Raw genomic sequence first — 18,262 nt, forward strand, 5'->3', positions numbered from 1 at the left:
AATTTAATGAGAGCTGCATGATCTAGTAGGAAGGAGTTTGATCTATTGAACTGAGCATGGGGTTGTGAGCCAAAAGCTCGTCTACCCTAATCCAGCTCTGCCACTTGACTTGGTGTTTGTTTCTGTATATTGGTAAAATGAGATAATAATACTCACTTACCCACTATACAATTAATGGTCCACATATATCCATATGCTCCAGCTGTTTTGTACTACTATGGTGGCACAAGTCAGCCATAAACCTTATTAGAGAGAAAAGGTGGTTGAGGTAATATATTTTATTGGACCAACTTTTGTTGGTAAGGGAAACAAGCTTTTGAGCTTACACAGAGCTCTTCTTCAGAAAACTTGTGTCTCTCACCAACAGAAGTTGGACCAATAAAAGATATTACCTCACCACCTTGGGTCTCTCATATACTGGCACCAACATGGCTAAAACTACACTCCATAAATCTTATTGGTAGCTGTCTAGAGTGGCACAAAGGAGCCAGAACATATTGCTGATCCTGGCTCAGTGTTTGCATAGTGATTTGAAAATATAAATTAGAGGTGGGATTTTCAAAGGCGCCAAAGTGATTTAGCAGCACAAGTCCTTCACTGTGTGGGCATGAGGACTATCAGAATTCGTCCATACTGCTCGAGTGCTGCTAGGAGTGATAACTCCTAGGAGCTTCTGGGACTGAATAGTACTGCACCAGATATATTGGACGACTTTGTAAGAAGTTATATATGTGGTCCCCTTACAACTTCATGATGATAACTGGATCCAGGACCTATTTGGAGGGATTGATTATATACTCTTCTCCTTAGAGCATTGTTTAAGTGTGGGATTTCCTTGAGATCAATAGGGGACTTGAAAATGTATATAATACTGCAACTGTTCCACCTAAGGCCTGATCTGACTTGTATTCAAGTCAGTGGAAAGACTCGCAGTTACTACAGGAGGAGGAAGCATTAACAGAAGGCACTGATAACCCAAGAGATCTTTTCCTGGATTAAATAAGAATAAGATGACTAATTTGCTGAATTTCTAACCATCAAAGACACTGTTTAATGCAGAGACAAGGTGGATGAGATAATATCTTTTATTGGACAACTTCTTTTGGTGAAAAGAAAAGGAGTACTTGTGGCACCTTAGAGACTAACCAATTTATTTGAGCATGAGCTTTCGTGAGCTACAGCTCACTTCATCGGATGCATACTGCAGCAGACTTTATATACACACAGAGTAAAGAGTTGTCACTTTGGATGGGCTATCACCAGCAGGAGAGTGAATTTGTGTGGGGCGGTGGAGGGTGAGAAAACCTGGATTTGTGCTGGAAATGGCCCAACCTGATGATCACTTTAGATAAGCTATTACCAGCAGGACAGTGGGGTGGGAGGAGGTATTGTTTCATATTCTCTGTGTGTATATAAAGTCTGCTGCAGTTTCCACGGTATGCATCCGATGAAGTGAGCTGTAGCTCACGAAAGCTCATGCTCAAATAAATTGGTTAGTCTCTAAGGTGCCACAAGTACTCCTTTTCTTTTTGCGAATACAGACTAACATGGCTGTTACTCTGACACCTGTTCTTTTGGTGAAAGAGACAAGCTTTTAAGCCACACAAAGCTCAGTAGCCATTCAGTAATAAATAGATGAGTTGATTCAATATTCTTTGTTGTAACTAAATCATGTTGCTCAAGGTGTTGTATTGGACAGATAGTTTCAGAAAGCACTATGGGATTATTTTGTAAACAGATGCATCTGTGAAATCTAGGTTTCTAACTCCTGGATACTAGTTTTATGATGATACTTAAAAATGAATGAAAACATTGTTTGCATGAGGAAACCTCTTCCAGTCTCACTGAACTGCTGTTTGGCCTTTGGCAATTCACTTCAATTTGCTGGGCTTCTGTCTTTTCTTGCCTTTTGTCTATTTTGACTTTTTATACTGTAAATTCTTCAAATCTCTTACTATATGTTTTTACAGTGTCTATCTATCATGGGCAGCAGGTGAGCCCCGGCTCGGGGAGGCCGAACTGCCCCTTCTGCCCGAGGCCCTGCCACTGCCGCCGGAACCCAGAGCCCCTTCCCCTGTGCTGCGGCCACCCGAGCGCCTCCAGCTGCAGAGCACTGGGAGGGCGGGGGGTGCAAGACCCCTCAGCCCCAAAGTGCCAGGTGGGCAGCTTGCCCCCCATTCCCAGAGTGCCAGGTGGGTGGGCATCAAAGCCCCTGGCATCCCCAGCCCCAGAGTGCCAGGCAGGCGGGCGGCATGGCCTCCAGCCCCGGAGTGCCAGGTAGAATTTCTGGCTGTAGGCCAGCCCCCATAAGTCCCAGCCCAGAGACCCGGCCACAGGGGAAGAGCCGCCCATAGCAGAGTGCTGGGAAGCAGGAGGAGGTCTGGTGGCAGAAAGTGAGTGGGGCTATGCAGGGCTGTGTTTGGGGAGGCTCAGCCTCCCCCAGCCTTTGATACCCACTGCCCATGACCCTAAACCTAATTGCAGTCTCTAGGGGCTACAATAATAATAATTAGTAATTAATTAATAAATATCTTGACTAACAATTATGGCCTTTCTGTTGTTAGAGGTTTGTTATGGGAAGGCCCTTCTGTTATGGGAGGGTTGGCTGGGTAAATTTTCTCAGTATTTACCCTTCTTATATTCAAAATACTAAATAAGAAAAAAAACATACTCATATTCCACTCCACTCTGCTCCAGGAGACTCTGAACATCAAAGCACTTGTCCGCTTCAACCCGGAAGTCAACTCTCATTTCTGGTTTTACTTGTGTGATGGTCTCTGGATTCCAGAAATCAATCTGAAAAGTGGAACAGATGAAATTGCGATTGTTAAGTTGGTATCTATGTTGTGGTAACATAGATGTGGCTTGATATGATAATAAGGCAAATTCCATTAACTCAAGACAGCACCAGGGCTATATTCCATTAATCTACCTAAGTTTTCTAAAATTAAACATAAAATCACATGGAAAATTAACTACAATGATTGTATTAGGACATGTAGTTCACACATTCTGAGATGTAGATTTGCTCAGATGGCAGTGACCGCTTTCCAAGATTTCAATTCAGCAAAGTACTTAAGCATATGTTTAAGAGCTTTTAATGGACTGGGGCCTAAGGCAGGAGATGAGCATTCAGGTTCAAAGACAACTTCTGGACAAAAGTGTATGTCCGTCTGAGGAGTGAGTAAATTAGAAATATAATCTTTCATATATTTTTAGGAACAAAAGAGACCATTATGATCATCAAGTGAGACCTCCTGCATAACGCAGGCCATGGACTCTTTTCCAGTAAGTTCTCCAGCAAGACCATAAGTCCTGTTTGAGTTATAGCGCATCTTTTAGGCCTGGTCTACACTATGGGGGGCGGGGGGGTTTGGTCTAAGATACGCAACTTCAGCTACAAGAATAGCGTAGCTGAAGTTGACGTATCTTAGATCGACTTAGAATCACTTACTTTGCGCCCTCGCGGTACGGGATCGACGGCCACCGCTCCCCCATCGACTCCGCTTCCGCCTCTCACCCTGGTGGAGTTCCAGAGTCAACAGCAGAGCGATCGGGGATTGATTTATCACGTCTACACTAGACACAATAAATCGATCCCTGATAGATCAATCACTACCCGCCAATCTGGTGGGTAGTGTAGACGTGGCCTTAGAAAGATATCCAGTCTTGATTTCAAGATGTCAAGTATAGAAAATCCCCCATGTCTCTAAGTAAGTTGTTCCAATAATTAATTAATAATTATTAAAATGGAAAATGACTGCCTAGGAAGGAGTACTGTGGAAAGGGACCTGATGGTCATAGTGGATCACAAGCTAAATATGTGTCAACAGTGCAGGGGTAAAAGGGAGCTGGTAGGGGCCGGTACTGCGTACCGGTAAGAACCCGCACCGGCCCATACCCAGCCCACATTAAGGCGTTGCCACGGCAGCGCTTTACTGTCCCTGCCCCTTTTGCCTCCTCTGTCGGGGGCCTTGCTGGTAGGGTCCGTACCGGCAGGGCCGCCGACGGAGGAGGGGCAAGGGGCAGCAACGTTAAAGCGCTGACGCGGCAAAGGACCGTCCTTAAAGCGCTGCCGCAGCAGTGCTTTGATTTCACTGCCCCTTCCCCCTGTCGGCGGCCCTGCCGGTACGGACCCTACCAGCAGGGCCACCCACAGGGGAGGCAAAAGGGGCAGGGACATTAAAGCGCTGCCACAGCAGTGCTTTAAGGAGGGTCCTTTGCCACCGCGGCGCTTTAATGTTGCTGTTTCCAGCATGAGTGGGGACACGGCAAAGGACCCTGCAGCGCTTTAATGTTACTGCCCTTTTTGGCCCCCCCGGCCGCCGACGGGCAGGGAGGGGGGGCAAAGGGAGCAGCTGCCCTGGGGCCGGCGATTTAAAAGGGCCCAGAGCTCCGGACGCTGCTGCCGCTATGGCAGCAGCAGCGTCCGGAGCCCCGGGCCCTTTAAATCAATACGGGAGCCCTGGGCAGCGCGGGCCAGCTGGACTGGAAGGGCTGGCTGGGGGATGCTGACCCCCGCAACCCTGCCCCTTCCACCCAAGGCCCTGCCCCTTCCGGGGACCAGAGCCACCCCGCCCCGTACCAGTAAGTGGCCTCAGTTACTTTCACCCCTCCAACAGTGTAACACTATTGCAAGAAAAGCAAACTTCATTCTGGGATGTATTAGCAGAAGTGTTGTAAGCAAGACACAAGAAGTAATTCTTCCACTCTACCCTGCGCTGATTAGGCCTCAACTGGATTACTGTGTCCAGTTCTGGGTGCCACATTTCAGGAAAGATGTGGACAAATTGGAGAAAGTCCAGAGAAGAGCAACAAAAATGATTAAAGGTCTAGAAAACATGACCTATGAGGGAAGATAGAAAAAATTGTGTTTGTTTAGTCTGGCAAAGAGAAGACTGAGCAGGGAGCTTTCAAGTACATAAAAGGTTGTTACAAGGAGGAGGAGGGAGAAAAATTGTTCCCCTTAACCTCTGAGGCTAGGATAAGAAGCAATGGGCTTAAATTGCAGCAAGGATGGTTTAGATTGGACATTAGGAAAAACTTACTGTCAGGGTAGTTAAGCACTGGAATAAATTACCTAGGGAGGTTGAGGAATCTCCGTCATTGGAGATTTTTAAGAGCAGGTTAGACAAACACCTGTCAGGGATGGTCTAGATAATACTTAGTCCTGCCTTGAGTACAGAGGACTGGACTAGAAGATGTCCCAAGGTCCCTTCCAGTCCTAAAATTCTATGATTCTGTCTTAACTGTTAAAACTTTCTGCCTTTTTAATAGTTGACTATATCTATTTTCAGCTTCTGAGCATTATAGCTTATTAAGCCTTCCTCTACAAGTTTAAAGAGCAGTCTACTAACTGAAATCTCTTTCCTGTGATCGTTGCCCCTTAACCTTATCTTAGATAAACTAAATATATTGGGGTTTATGTCTCTCACTATAAAGGCAAGTTTTCTAGACCTTGGATCATTCTTTTAGGTCTTTTCCAACCCCTTTACAATTTTTCATCATTCTTTTTGAAGAGTGAACACTGGAACTGTCCACAGTATTACAGTAATGGTCTCACTAATGCCAACTATGATCCCCTTGCAGCCAAAAGTCTTGATTTCAGTGAGAATTTTGTCTATATGAGGACTGTAGGATTGGGCACTTAGACCCTGATCCTGCAATAAACTCGTGGGTAGAACCCTATTAACGTCAGTGGGGATCTGCATGGGCTCAGTGGTCTGACTTTGGATATCTGCTTGCAGGCGTAGGTCCGTAGGACAGTGGTCCCCAAACTGTGTGGTGTGCCCCCCTAGGGGGCCATGGAGGAACATTTGGGGGGCATGTAGTGGGGCTGGAGCCAGTCCCCACAGGGGGCAGGGCGGGAGCGCCATGTTTCCAGCCCCACTCCGCCCCCAGCCCAGCTCTGCCACCAGCCTCACTCCTCCCCAAACTCTGTTCAGCCCCCAGTTCTGCTCCGCCTCCCGGCCCAGCTCTGATCTCACTCCTTCTCTGCCCCCAGACGAGCTCCACCCCCTAGCTGCAGCTCCGCTCTGCCCCTGCTGCACTCCCAAGTGGCCTCTGCTCTCATTCCCTCTCTGCCCCCAGCTACAGCTCCACTCCGCCCCTGTTGCACCCCCAGCCTGGCTTTGCCCTCATTCTCTCTCCACCCCCAGGCCAGATCTGTCTGTCCCTAGCCCCAGCGCCTCCCCCATCCCCAGCTCTGCCTTTAGCCCAAGTTCCTCTGCCGAGGAAGCCTTGCCTGTGCAGAAATGTAGGGGGGGCATGGACTGATTTCGCTACGGGGGGGGGGGGGGACTGAAAAGTTTGAGCAATCGGGGCTATATTTGTATTTATACCTTCAGGTGTATACATTTTGCCTGGGACTAAATAAGCATACTTGCATGAGTAAAGGCTACTGATGTGAGTAAAGACATCTTTTTTCTTGGAATCTAAGCAATGAACAAAATATTATTACCTTGGGGATTACAATAATGTAAGCAGGGAGTGCTGTCATCTTAATATACAATGATAAATGTGTGTTCACTATTTAAGATTTATAACTTTCTCTTCCTAACAATAATAAAAAAAATCACATCTTTTGTTGTTTCTGTTGTTGCTCTATTTATTATTTATTTCTTTATTTTTATCTTACTTGCACTTTTGTCATACCATTCCTTATGTGAATATTCCTTACTATGCAATTTCCTCACAGTCTGTAATTTCAAGCATAGTTCAAAGTTTTTTTTCTTTTTTTAAAGGATGTCAGGGGGGAAGTTTTGGCAAGCATAAATGTTTTAAAGTACAGGCAACTCTGATTCCAATAACAACAAATATTTTCAAGTATATTTCACTTGGAATAGTAATTTTTGATTCAAAGATGATTATAGTTTTCTTGGTCCTTTTGTAGTCTATATTGTCACTCCTGATGATCAAGTCTGCTGTTATATGGGCACCAGCATGTTTTCCCCATTATTACTGTATACAGCATAAATATTAAATTTATTAATTATGTGCATGAATTATAACTACCTTTTACAACAGATAAGACCAGCTTCTGCATTCCTTACACACCTATTCAGATCAATGAGAATGCTGGTTTCAAAGTATCTGCAGAATTGGGCCCACAGAGTATCTCTAGTCCACAGTAGCACTGTACACGCACTGTACATAAATCTATGAGATGGAGATCACTGTGTGTATAAATAATTTGGGGCCTGATTCACTAAATCTGGTACAAGGTACAAATTGTAACTGTTCCCTTTCCCTAGATGGGGGAGTTCATCCCAGAGAGGACTGGTGGTGGTACTGCCACAGACTTCCTTTGGGTTTAGTCAGCTTTCAGGCTCACTAGTGGCTTCATTAAAGTCCTATTAGTAGAGGGTGCTGTGCAAGGAGCCAATTCACCATCTCTCCTGGCTATGCCCCCTCTCTGGCCATCACCTCCCAAAGTATAAAGGAGGTTGTGGCTGGTGTGTCCATCCATGAATGCTGTATTTGTGTGTGAGCTAGCTGTTATCCCAAAACTGGTTACTAGTCCTGATTGTCAACTATTTTGGCCATAATTTTGCATAGATTTTTGATTTTCATTTTTTAGGAAAAAGAAAAACCAGCCCTCTAATTTAATTCCTTTATAAGGCACACTTGAAAGAAAGTGTGACATGTTAATTTATATAATGAGGGTGAGAAGGCAGTGGCACACCAATAGCCTGGCCTTCTCAGATGATATCACCTTATCGCTGGTGAGAGCGCCTCCACTTCTGCACATCATTAAAAATGTCATGTTTTCATCTCACTGATGATGGTGGTTTTTCTTTCCACAGCTATTTTACAACATCAAAGCTGAAAGGAAGTATTGAAAACACAGTTGCTGTCCTTATTATTTTTACGTCATCATCATGTCATCATATACCTACATCAAGGTCAGTAAAAAAACTGGCAGCTTGATTGGGCAGGGTAGGAAGCTTTAAAGAAAATCCAAGGAAGAAAATATATCGCATGAGAGGCTAAAGGAAAGTTGAAGTTGGATGTGAGCCTAGTTTTTTAGGTTAATTCTAAGTGAACAAATTCTGTTGTAATTATTAAGGTAAAAACCACTGGAAACTGGAATTTTCATGTGGTGTTTAGCATAACATGTATTCAAAAGTATCGTACCATACATTTTTCTCTTGTTTTTAACATGCAGCTTGGATTATTCAGCTAGATTTTCTAGAAATGTGTTTATTTAGCTCCTGCCTTATAACTTAGTCCGGCTCCCTCAACAGGAAAATTCACATTGACTTGAATGGACTCAGGATCAGGCCTCTAATTCAGCAGTATGACATGCAGTATTTCTTAGATCAATATTGGTAAAACAAAATAGCTTTAAGTTACAATCTATTCCCCCACCCAACTCCATCTTAATTACCTGCACATTGCTGGCCAAGGTGTTGAGGAATTCTACCTGCTCTTCATTGTGTGGTGTTACACGAAACACCTTCTCTCTTGGTGGTGGAGGAGGCGGGAGAAAAAGGTATGATTAAAACAGGCAGGTCAGCTAAGAGAGTTCTGTTTAGCAAAAAAGTGCTGGTTTAACCTTAATTTGAATTCTTACCCATCAAAGTGGTGACTGTGAAGTGGAGCTGAAGCAGCTGCGGCACCTACAAGAACCAATACAGCCCACATCTTTTTAGAAGGGCATGTGATTATTCTCGGCTGCTTTTATAATCCAGTTTACCCTGCTCTTTACTAATCACTCAGCAAAGTAGCCTTACATTAGCTGATTGATTATTCTCCTGTCCTTGTTTTATCTGTCCATTGTTTATAAACTGTGTATTTTGTCGCACACCTGTGGAAACAGAGCTGAGAGTCTCACAGCTGGCTCAGGGTGCCCACCACTAAAACTGGATGACCTATTCATAGCGGAGAATTTATATGATGAATCTTGCTCTTTTTTTTCACTTGTGAATTACTGGCGAACAATTTTCATGAATTTTTATTCAAAGTAATTCAATTAATGTACTTGAAAACAAATTGGGTGCACAAGCTGTATGCTAACTGGGCCTACAGTCCTCTGTAGTCCACAGGGGCACTGTACATGTCCTGTACATCATTCAGCGAGGTGGGGATCATTGCTTGTGATTGTCTAGGTGATGATTCATTGCATCTTTAATCTAAATGTCTAGGAGGAATTTGCCCCTAACCCTTCGTATATTCTGAATGCTCACATAATACTCTACTTGAGGTACCACATATGGACAAAGAAAATCAAATGAAATGTAGTCATATAAATAAAGGGCCATTTTTTCAGCTGTTCCCTCCATTTCACACCTGCAAAAATGCACACAGGTGGTTGCAAAGGAAAAATAGTACTTGCCTCTATTTTGCTCATAACAAAACATGTAACTCAGATAGTTAGATGTCATACTACTCAATTCACCAAGCAATAGATTCATTTTCATTGTGTTCACTGGTACTAACTTCAACTTTGTATTTTAGTCTTTCAAGTGCTTTTGATGGGCTATCCCCAAATGTACAAAAAATGGAGTGTAAGGGCTAAATTCTGTCCTCAGTTATGTCTGAGTGGTCCTATAGATTCTAAGGCTTCAGCCATACATTTTACTAAGGGCAGAACTGGACTTTATGGCTGCAGTTTTGTATTTTGATTTTAACTAATGGATCAACATATTTATATTCCCAGTTTAGAAACTATAGAGTCAATTTGGAAATGCAGGAGATTGAAATAACTAGTATGTTTCTTAGATATTCCTCAGCACAGCAGAATTCTACTTAGAAATAGCTCCATGAGGCTTTCAACAGAGGTGAGCAAATATTTAGGGTTGTGTGTTGAGTATGAGGATGAACATTGTCAGTCAAATTTGGAGGCCCATATACAATCAAAATGAATACTGAATTCAAATGTAATCAATACAGTGAGCCTTTTGCTCAAATAAGGACCACAGATTTTGACCCTACATTATATAATATATCCTTTTTTGTATAAATCCTTTTATGTATAATGACGAAGCACTAGTTCAGTGCACTAATCAGACAAAACTTTCTCCTTTATAGAAATATTGCTGCCACAAGTTTTATGATGGACTTTATTTATGCAATATATAAGTTCCATTTAGTCTGTTCCACTCCCAATGCTATTGTGGTTGCACATGATATAATTTAGGCTCTTTGATCCAGAGATGGCTGTTTGAATTTGGCCCAAATTGTTGATACCTCTTTTAAGAATGAACATGATTCCACACGTGAATATCCTATTATACTTTTGGGAGGCAATTTTGCAAAACTACACTGAACAGCCTGAAAATACGTTAAGACTGGAACATCCAACATATGCAGCCATTTGCACCTAACAGTCTGATCCCTGATGAATTTGTTGTTTAAACAAGATTCCCAAATTGCACGTATCTTAATAACCTGAGAATAACCTGAGAATTATATTTGCCAAAATATAAGGATTGAATTTAATTTACAACTAATGACCTAATTTTGTGACACTGCACATTGCCACAAACAATAATCTTACTCAGAGTCAAGTCCGCTAAGCAGGATGACAGCAGGAGTTATTCTGACAGACTGCCAAAACAATAATGCAAGGACTTCAAAAGTTTTAATTTTAAGATGAGATCTACCATATTTGATAAAATGGTATGGTCTCACGAACATTGCTAAGACAATAAAGCAGAATGATCAAGCCCAGAACTTGCAATGAATAAATGATCACAAGAAGTAATCAAACAAATCGCAGATGTCATCATTCCCTGTTGAGCTCTAGGAAGCATCTCAGAAATAGAAGACTGTCAGATTGCAGCGTTTGAATTCACTTTTAAGAAATTCTTTGTGCCTTTTCATGCAGTTTCCAACACAATCCCTAACCCAGCTTTACTGCTAGTACTACTGAGCTGCCAAGCTATGTAGAATATTATAATTTCTGATGACAGTCTTTGCTGTGTCCATTACAGATTAGGTCAGAGAAAACTAGTGACATGGAATCTTATTGAAGTAGTTCATTTTGCATCCCAGGATTGATGATTATGTGTCAAATTATCTCATAAGCTAGCTCTAAACATGGTCTTGTTTTTCTAACTGTATTAGATAAATGTTCAATATCGGTATGATAAAGTGGCAGCTCAGGGAGAAATCAAATAGCAAATTAAATTTGGATAGACCAGCTGCTCCCTTCATTTTATGACTACAAGACCATAGCACATCAGCTGGACATGGATGAGTAAACCATTGCCATATATATTTGGAACTGATAGAAAAGGTTAGCTAGTGGCAATGCCTGATAGGCCATCTCTAATGGGGTATAGGAAGAAGACCCCAAGTTTTCCCCTATGCTCCAGTTTCCTTATAAAACAGGCTATGCCTACAGGAGTGGGGGTGGATGTGACTAGGGACCCAGAAGAATATTTCTCAAGGTGTAGGACAGGAAGCAGGAGCAGCTGGGCCCAGTCATTAGTGAGCAGCTATAGAGAGGCAACAAGGCAGAAGGAGCTTGTTGTTATAGGGAGAGACATCTCATTCCCTTCCTGACTGGGAAGATATCAAACTGCATATACTGCTGGCCCGGTACCCACTGAAAGCTCTCTTCAAACAAAGAACCTCAGCCTTTTGAGATGCTTGCTCAAAAAGATATGGCTGATGCCGCAGCTTCCTGTGACATATTGGGTCTTAGGTTTCCCTGGCTCTATCAGATGAAAGCTGTTTTATGAAGAATCTGGGATGTAGGAAAACCACAGCAGTGGAGGAACATACTGTACATCATACATCCTCATGGACTTTTCTTCTCCTTACTTGCCTCCTGTGAGATATAATGGGTATCACTAAGTGTGTCAGTGTTGCCCACTAGTGGCTGAACGACAGAAAGCATAAAGGATCTACTAGTACAAACAGTTACAGAAGCTGGCCTTTAGCTCAAGTGGTAGAGAACTCTGGCTACAGAAGCTGGGTTCTAGTCCCAAATTCCCTGCGTGTGTGATTTGTAACCAGTTGTCTGTTGTTTCCAGCACATTGATTTATTACAATGGCCTGAAAGAGTTGCTGCTTCAACTGGTAATTCATACAATTAATGGTAAAATAAACAGGCTCTCTGTCTCCTGTCATCCAGTATGACATCAGATTTTCTGATTCAACTGTACAACAGAAGCACTATGTTCTACAGTAGGGAGTGTGTCTAGGAATTAGAGCAAAAGAGTAGGTGTCAGGAATCTGGGGTCTGTTCCCACTTTCACTATTGATTTGTTAGGTGAAAAGTCTCTATGCCAGGTTATCTGCACCAGTAATCACTAGTATCAGTGGATATTTACTGATCTGTCTCAAGTGAAAATGGATAACAGTGAGCAAGGTCAGGAGGGAATAAGATTGCCTACCTGCATTCCTATGTATTTCATCTTCATTACATCACCAAGTTGATAAATGGGTAGAATAATATCTAGCTTTTATATGGAGTATTTAACATTTGGAAAGCATTTTGAGATCATCAGCTGGAAAGCACTGTATAAATTCAAAATGTTATCATTCCACTTTTATCACTCACTTACAAAAGAGGCTGTTAGATATGTTTGTGCAATAATCTAATCTAGCAACAAAAGGGATTTGTTAATTATAAAATGTGTAGATGGTCTAGACTGGTGTCTGTATGTCGTCTGTGTTCCTGTTGGATAAAAGAGCCTGGGAATAGTCAAAGATCAAAATATTGTACTCTGAACCTGCAAAATTGAATTGTGTGGATGCAGCTGCGGAGCAATAACAGAGCTGCTAAACAAGAAACTGGCTTCTCAGTGGTTTGTTCTTCCTAGAGGTCCTAGGAAAGTTTAGTTTGTGCTTTATAAGCTATTACTAGCAGGACAGTGGGGTGGGAGGAGGTATTGTTTCATATTCTCTGTGTATATATAAAGTCTGCTGCAGTTTCAACGATATGCATCTGATGAAGTGAGCTGTAGCTCACAAAAGCTTATGCTCTAATAAATTGGTTAGTCTCTAAGGTGCCACAAGTACTCCTTTTCTTTTTAAGCATATGTTAAGAAAACTCAAACAACTGATGCACTAAGCTTCAATACAAAACAATTTCAATTTCTATCTTCCCAGGTACTCTGCAGAAAATCTGGAGTTACCTGAAAATTAAAATGGAAGCCCCTTTGTGAGTATGAGAAATGCAGCTAAAACGCTGTTAAAATGCACTTAGCATCTGGCACAATTTACTGCCACTCCAAGTAACTACCTCAAGTGTTCCTGTCTGGAATAAAAATGACATTCAAATTATATTTACAACTCTGCTAATACTACCCAAAGTCTTGCATTTGTCACTTCCAGCCTGTCTAATTCACGAATGCATTGCAGTCACATCCTTCTGAAAAGTTGTTCTCAAGTGCTGCAATCTGACTGTAGCCCTCTTTGGGTGGAAGATGATTCATGTCTGAAGACTGACATGTTCATTCTTGACAAGATTAGACAGAAAAAAGCAAATCAATGTACTAGCAATGAAGGGTCCTACCACCCCAGAGACTAGGGCATAGAGAGGGGAAGTAACTTGCCACAGTATTACTCAGTAGGTGAGTGTCAGAACCAGGAATAGACCCCAAGTCTCCTGACTTTCAATTCATTATCCTATCTCTGGACATAGGAACTGTCATATCGATTCAGACCAACAGTCCATCTAGTCCAGCATCCTGTCTTCAACAGTGGCCAGAACCAGAGGCTTCAGTCGAAGGCATAGACCTCTGCATTAAGTAGGGGATACTCTGCGCTCTCCCACCCCTCCCCCCACATAGGTCTCATCCTGATTTCTGATCATTAGAGACTAGTTTAAGCACTAAAGCACACTGCATCTCTCAACACTCTCTTAGTCCCTGTCCTGGGCTCTGCATGGACTGAGGGATGAATCAGGCACTAGTGGTACAATCATCCATCTGCCTCCTTAGCATAAGGATTTGGGCAGACTGTTGAAACTCCATCTTGCCCAGTTAAGTGAGCTCAGCAACACTGTCCTGGAGCCAGCCTAGCATATGCCTGGATCACTGTGAATGGTAGAAAAGACAAACTGTACATAAGCTGAGAGTTCAGTATGCATTGTAAAACATCACAAAAGTGTGTTGTGTAAGGTCAGGAACAGAGTAGACAGAGAATTGCTGCTTTGATTCTAATGTGGACTGTAGTGGAAATTTTTTAGGATTGCTGGGTAATTTAGTGTTCTGTTTTGCTTTTGGTGTGTATTGGCCTTCATGGATGATGTAAATCATGAAAGTTCTTTTCTTCTGCATCTGGTGTTTGTGATCCCTAGACGTGATAAAGTTTAAAGCTCAGTGTTTGGACGGTTACCTTCAACTCTGAATGATTTTGAAATCTGGTGGCCTTTGCTTAGATGAGAAGCAGGCTGGGTGAACTACTGTTAGGCTGGTGTGAAGGGATGAAGGTTAGGGAGTTCCCATTTACTAAAACCCAACACATTTTAGAGCTAAGAGAACTTTCTCAATTGTATTTATTGAAGGAAATAAGCCAAATTTACCACTGGCATAAGGAGGAACAACTCCATTGAAATAGGCTCCTGGACACTACAGTAATGCAAATAAATAAATAAATAATAATAAAAATAACAATAAAATAATTAATAAAATAATTAATTAAGGTCTGAAATTCCAGCCGCGGATGAATTTGGGTCAATGCTTTTCCTGTCTACTAATAAAAGATAGAAATTATTTGAGGCACACTAGTATTACTTTCCGCCCTTTCTTTGTAATGCAGAAGTTATGGGTCTGTAGTTTGATATATCACATTGTAAATTGTGAAAATCAATAAACAAAATGTGAGAAATCCCCAAACAATCCAAAACTGATAAATTTTGATAAATCAGGTATTCCAGACATAAATTTATTAATCTAACCACAACATGTTCTGTTTCAAACAGTCCCCTTCATTAAGCAAACGTATTCATAAAACACTTCCCATAGTAATTCATTAGTCTAATAAAATAATATATGAACACCCCAAGCAACGCAGTTATTGAACAGCTATGCATTTGTTAAAAGTTCATAGCTGCAGTTTGCTTGTTATCAGAGTAAGGAAGAAGAGCAGATTAGTCAGAAAGAAATGAACTGGGCACTTCTTGTTCCTCTATACATTTACAAGTAAACAGTGCTAAAATATACAAGGGAACCCCTTTAAACAATCATAGTAGCCATTTGTGATAAAGGGCTACGATGCCAAAGACCAAATTCAGTTTATTGAAGTGAATGGGACTAAATCTGGCCCAAGTAACTTGCTCATTAAAACTCCCTTTATTCACCAAAACAAATCAGTAAATAAGGGTAACAGCAGATTTCTCAGCCAAAGGATAATTCATTATGATTCTTCAGTAGGCAGTAGAATGTTGTACGTTACCAGGGTACACAGGGAAACCATAGAAAAAATTATTCTGTGCTTAAATGAAAAAGATAGAGTCATGGGTTCTGATTCTGAACCCACTTACACGAATAAAAACAACAAGGAGTCTGGTGGCACCTTAAAGACTAACAGATTTATTTGGGCATAAGCTTTTGTGGGTAAAACACAACTTCTTCAGATGCATGGAGTGAAAATTACAGATGGAGGCATTATATAATGACACATGAAGGGAAGGGAGTTACCTCACAAGTGGAGAACCAGTGTTGACAGGGCTAATTCAATCAGGGTGGATGTAGTCCACTCCCAATAATAGATGAGGAGTTGACACTTCCAGGAGAGGCAAAGTTGCTTTTGTAATGAGCCAGCCACTCCCAGTGCCTATTCAAGCCCCCATTAATGGTGTTAAATTTGCAAATGAATTTTAGTTCTGCTGTTTCTCTTTGAAGTCTGTTTCTGAAGTTTTTTTGTTCAAGTATAGCTACTTTTAAATCTGTTATAGAATGTCCAGGAAGATTGAAGTGTTCTCCTACTGGCTTTTGTATGTTACCATTCCTGATGTCCGATTTGTGTCCATTTATTCTTTTACGTAGGGACTGTCCGGTTTGGCCAATGTACATGGCAGAGTGGCATGGCTGGCACATGATGGCATATATAACATTAGTAGATGTGCAGGTGAATGAGCCTCTGACGGTGTGGCTGATGTGGTTGGGTCCTCTGATGGTGTCGCTAGAGTAGATATGGGGACAGAGTAGGCAATGAGGTTTGCTACAGCGATTGGTTCCTGGGTTAGTGTTTCTGTGGTGTGGTGTGTAGTTGCCACAGGTTTTGCTTCAGGTTGGGGAGCTGTCTGTAAGCAAGGACTGGCCTGCCTCCCAAGGTCTGGGAGAGTGAGGGATCGTTTTCCAGGATAGGTTGTAGATCGTTGATAATGTGCTGGAGAGGTTTTAACTGGGGGCTGTATGTGATGGCCAGTGGTGTTCTGTTATTTTCCTTGTTGGGCCTGTCCTGTAGTAGGTGATTTCTGGGTACCCGTCTCGCTCTGTCAATGTGTTTCCTCACTTCCCCAGGTGGGTATTGTAGTTTTAAGAATGCTTGATAAAGATCTTGTAGGTGTTTATCTCTGTGTGAGGGACTGGAGCAAATTCAGTTGTATCTTAGGGCTTGGCTGTAGACAATGGATCATGTGATGTGTCCTGGATGGAAGCTGGAGGCATGCAGGTAAGTGTAGCGATCAGTAGGTTTTCTAGTATAGGGTGGTGTCTATGTGACCATCACTTATTTGCACTGTAGTGTCCAGGAAATGGCTCTCTTGTGTGGACAGGCTGAGGTTGATGGTGAGGTGGAAATTGTTGAAATCCAGCTGGAATTCTTCAATGGCCTTCTCCCCATGGGTCCGTGAGTCAACACCGGTTCTACACTTGTGAGTGAGTCATGATGCGCTGAAGTGATTTGGTGTAAATTATGTAAGAAAAGTGCACTGCAATTTTTGTGTATAACAGACATGAAAATCAGCCTCAAGGGGCTTATAAAATTCCAGAATAAGGCTTTAAAATCATGTTAAATGTGGCATGTAAGAGTTTGATTTATGCTTGGAGGTGCAGTTTGATTTGTCAAAAAAAGTACAGCAGGCACTTAAAAAAATAACACATGCATAAGGAATCAAAAGGCCCCCACTGTGTGGCTTTGGAGAAGTTGGTTAACCACTCTGTGTTAAAGTTTCCCATCACTAAAAATGGGGATAATCTAGCTGAAAGGAGTGCTCTGAGGATTTATTCTTAATGTTTCTAAAGAACTTTCAAGAAAAAGGACGAAATCCAGCCCTGGTAAAAGCAGCTGGAACTCCACTGAAGTCCAGGGAGTGGTGCCCCCATATGCCAAGGTTCAATTTGCCTTGTATGTTATTAATTTTCATACCCCTATCCTGGCTCCCTCAACCCCATATGGGTATAGCTGACTGCAGAATTTAACCCACTCAGATGATATTGTGTAACTCCTCCAACTGAATCCATAAGAGAGGGTTTTAAAGGGTTGGGCTGAGTTTAGGAGCCAAGGAGCACGGTTCTTGTGTTTTACACACTCTCCTTGATCTGTCCATGCAGCCTTGCACATCCTGGCATGAGTGAAATGTGTGTGTAGCTGTGTGAGCATTCCCAGACTGGCCAGAATGTGATGATTAATTGTACTTTTGTAGAATTATTTTGCACATATTTGGGAAGCAACACTGAAAAGGGCATTTTGATTTGCAGCAGACACAGAAGGCCATAGTGCTGTACAGAAGAACACTAAGAATTCTGAGACTCCTTAAAAATTTTAAAACCTCAATGTGAAACTAATAATAAGGATATAATTTTAATTTTCTGATTAAAAAAGCAGTATCATGCCAATCCTTTCCCACCGCTCTCATTATTGCTAGAGGAAAATGTATTTGATACAGTGGATGAGCATTACTCTACGGAACTAATGCTAAATAAACATCCTGAAGGTAATAGGAGTGACTTTGGAATACTATAGGAAAATGAACAGTGGCAAAAGGAAGATTAGGGAAGGAAGGATACATTTAATTAAAAAACTTAACATGCAGGGGATTCATCAGAGCAGTGGCGTGCCATGACATTATTAGTCAGGTATGCAAATCTACAGTTGCATGCAAAATGGCATCCTTCATGTGGCATGGCTTTGCTCTTACCATGTGTGTGAGGTCATGCTGTGTGGAAAACACTGTTTTGTTCTACAGAATGGCATCCTCTGTGTGTGTTTGAGGCCGGACGGAATTGACCCATGGGCACAGCCGTTCCTGGGGAATGTAATGCCTGCCTTGCATGGGAGACTCCAGCTCTGTTCTTTAGTCCCAAGCGGTGAGTGAGCTCACCTCCTAGTAGGAGGAAGCAAAGGTCTTTCTGGTCTC

At 42.1% G+C, this 18,262-nt stretch overlaps 1 protein-coding gene across 1 annotated transcript in view; it reads right to left on the reverse strand.

Annotated features, from left to right (window-relative positions):
* Nucleotides 1-8,646, reverse strand: part of CPB1 (carboxypeptidase B1) — a gene marked incomplete at its 5' end in the record, with an annotated part of 62,950 nt that extends 54,304 nt beyond the window's left edge. Inside the window, 3 exons of the mRNA XM_084638120.1 lie at nt 2,672-2,796; nt 8,390-8,465; nt 8,576-8,646. Coding sequence (XP_084494246.1) covers nt 2,672-2,796; nt 8,390-8,465; nt 8,576-8,646 — 272 coding nt within the window. The remainder of the gene's footprint in view (nt 1-2,671; nt 2,797-8,389; nt 8,466-8,575) is intronic.
* Between the last annotated feature and the right edge of the window lie 9,616 nt (nt 8,647-18,262).

This window comes from Lepidochelys olivacea (genome assembly GCF_965140295.1).
Source record: "Lepidochelys olivacea isolate rLepOli2 genome assembly, chromosome: 9".
Classification (NCBI taxonomy): domain Eukaryota; kingdom Metazoa; phylum Chordata; order Testudines; family Cheloniidae; genus Lepidochelys; species Lepidochelys olivacea.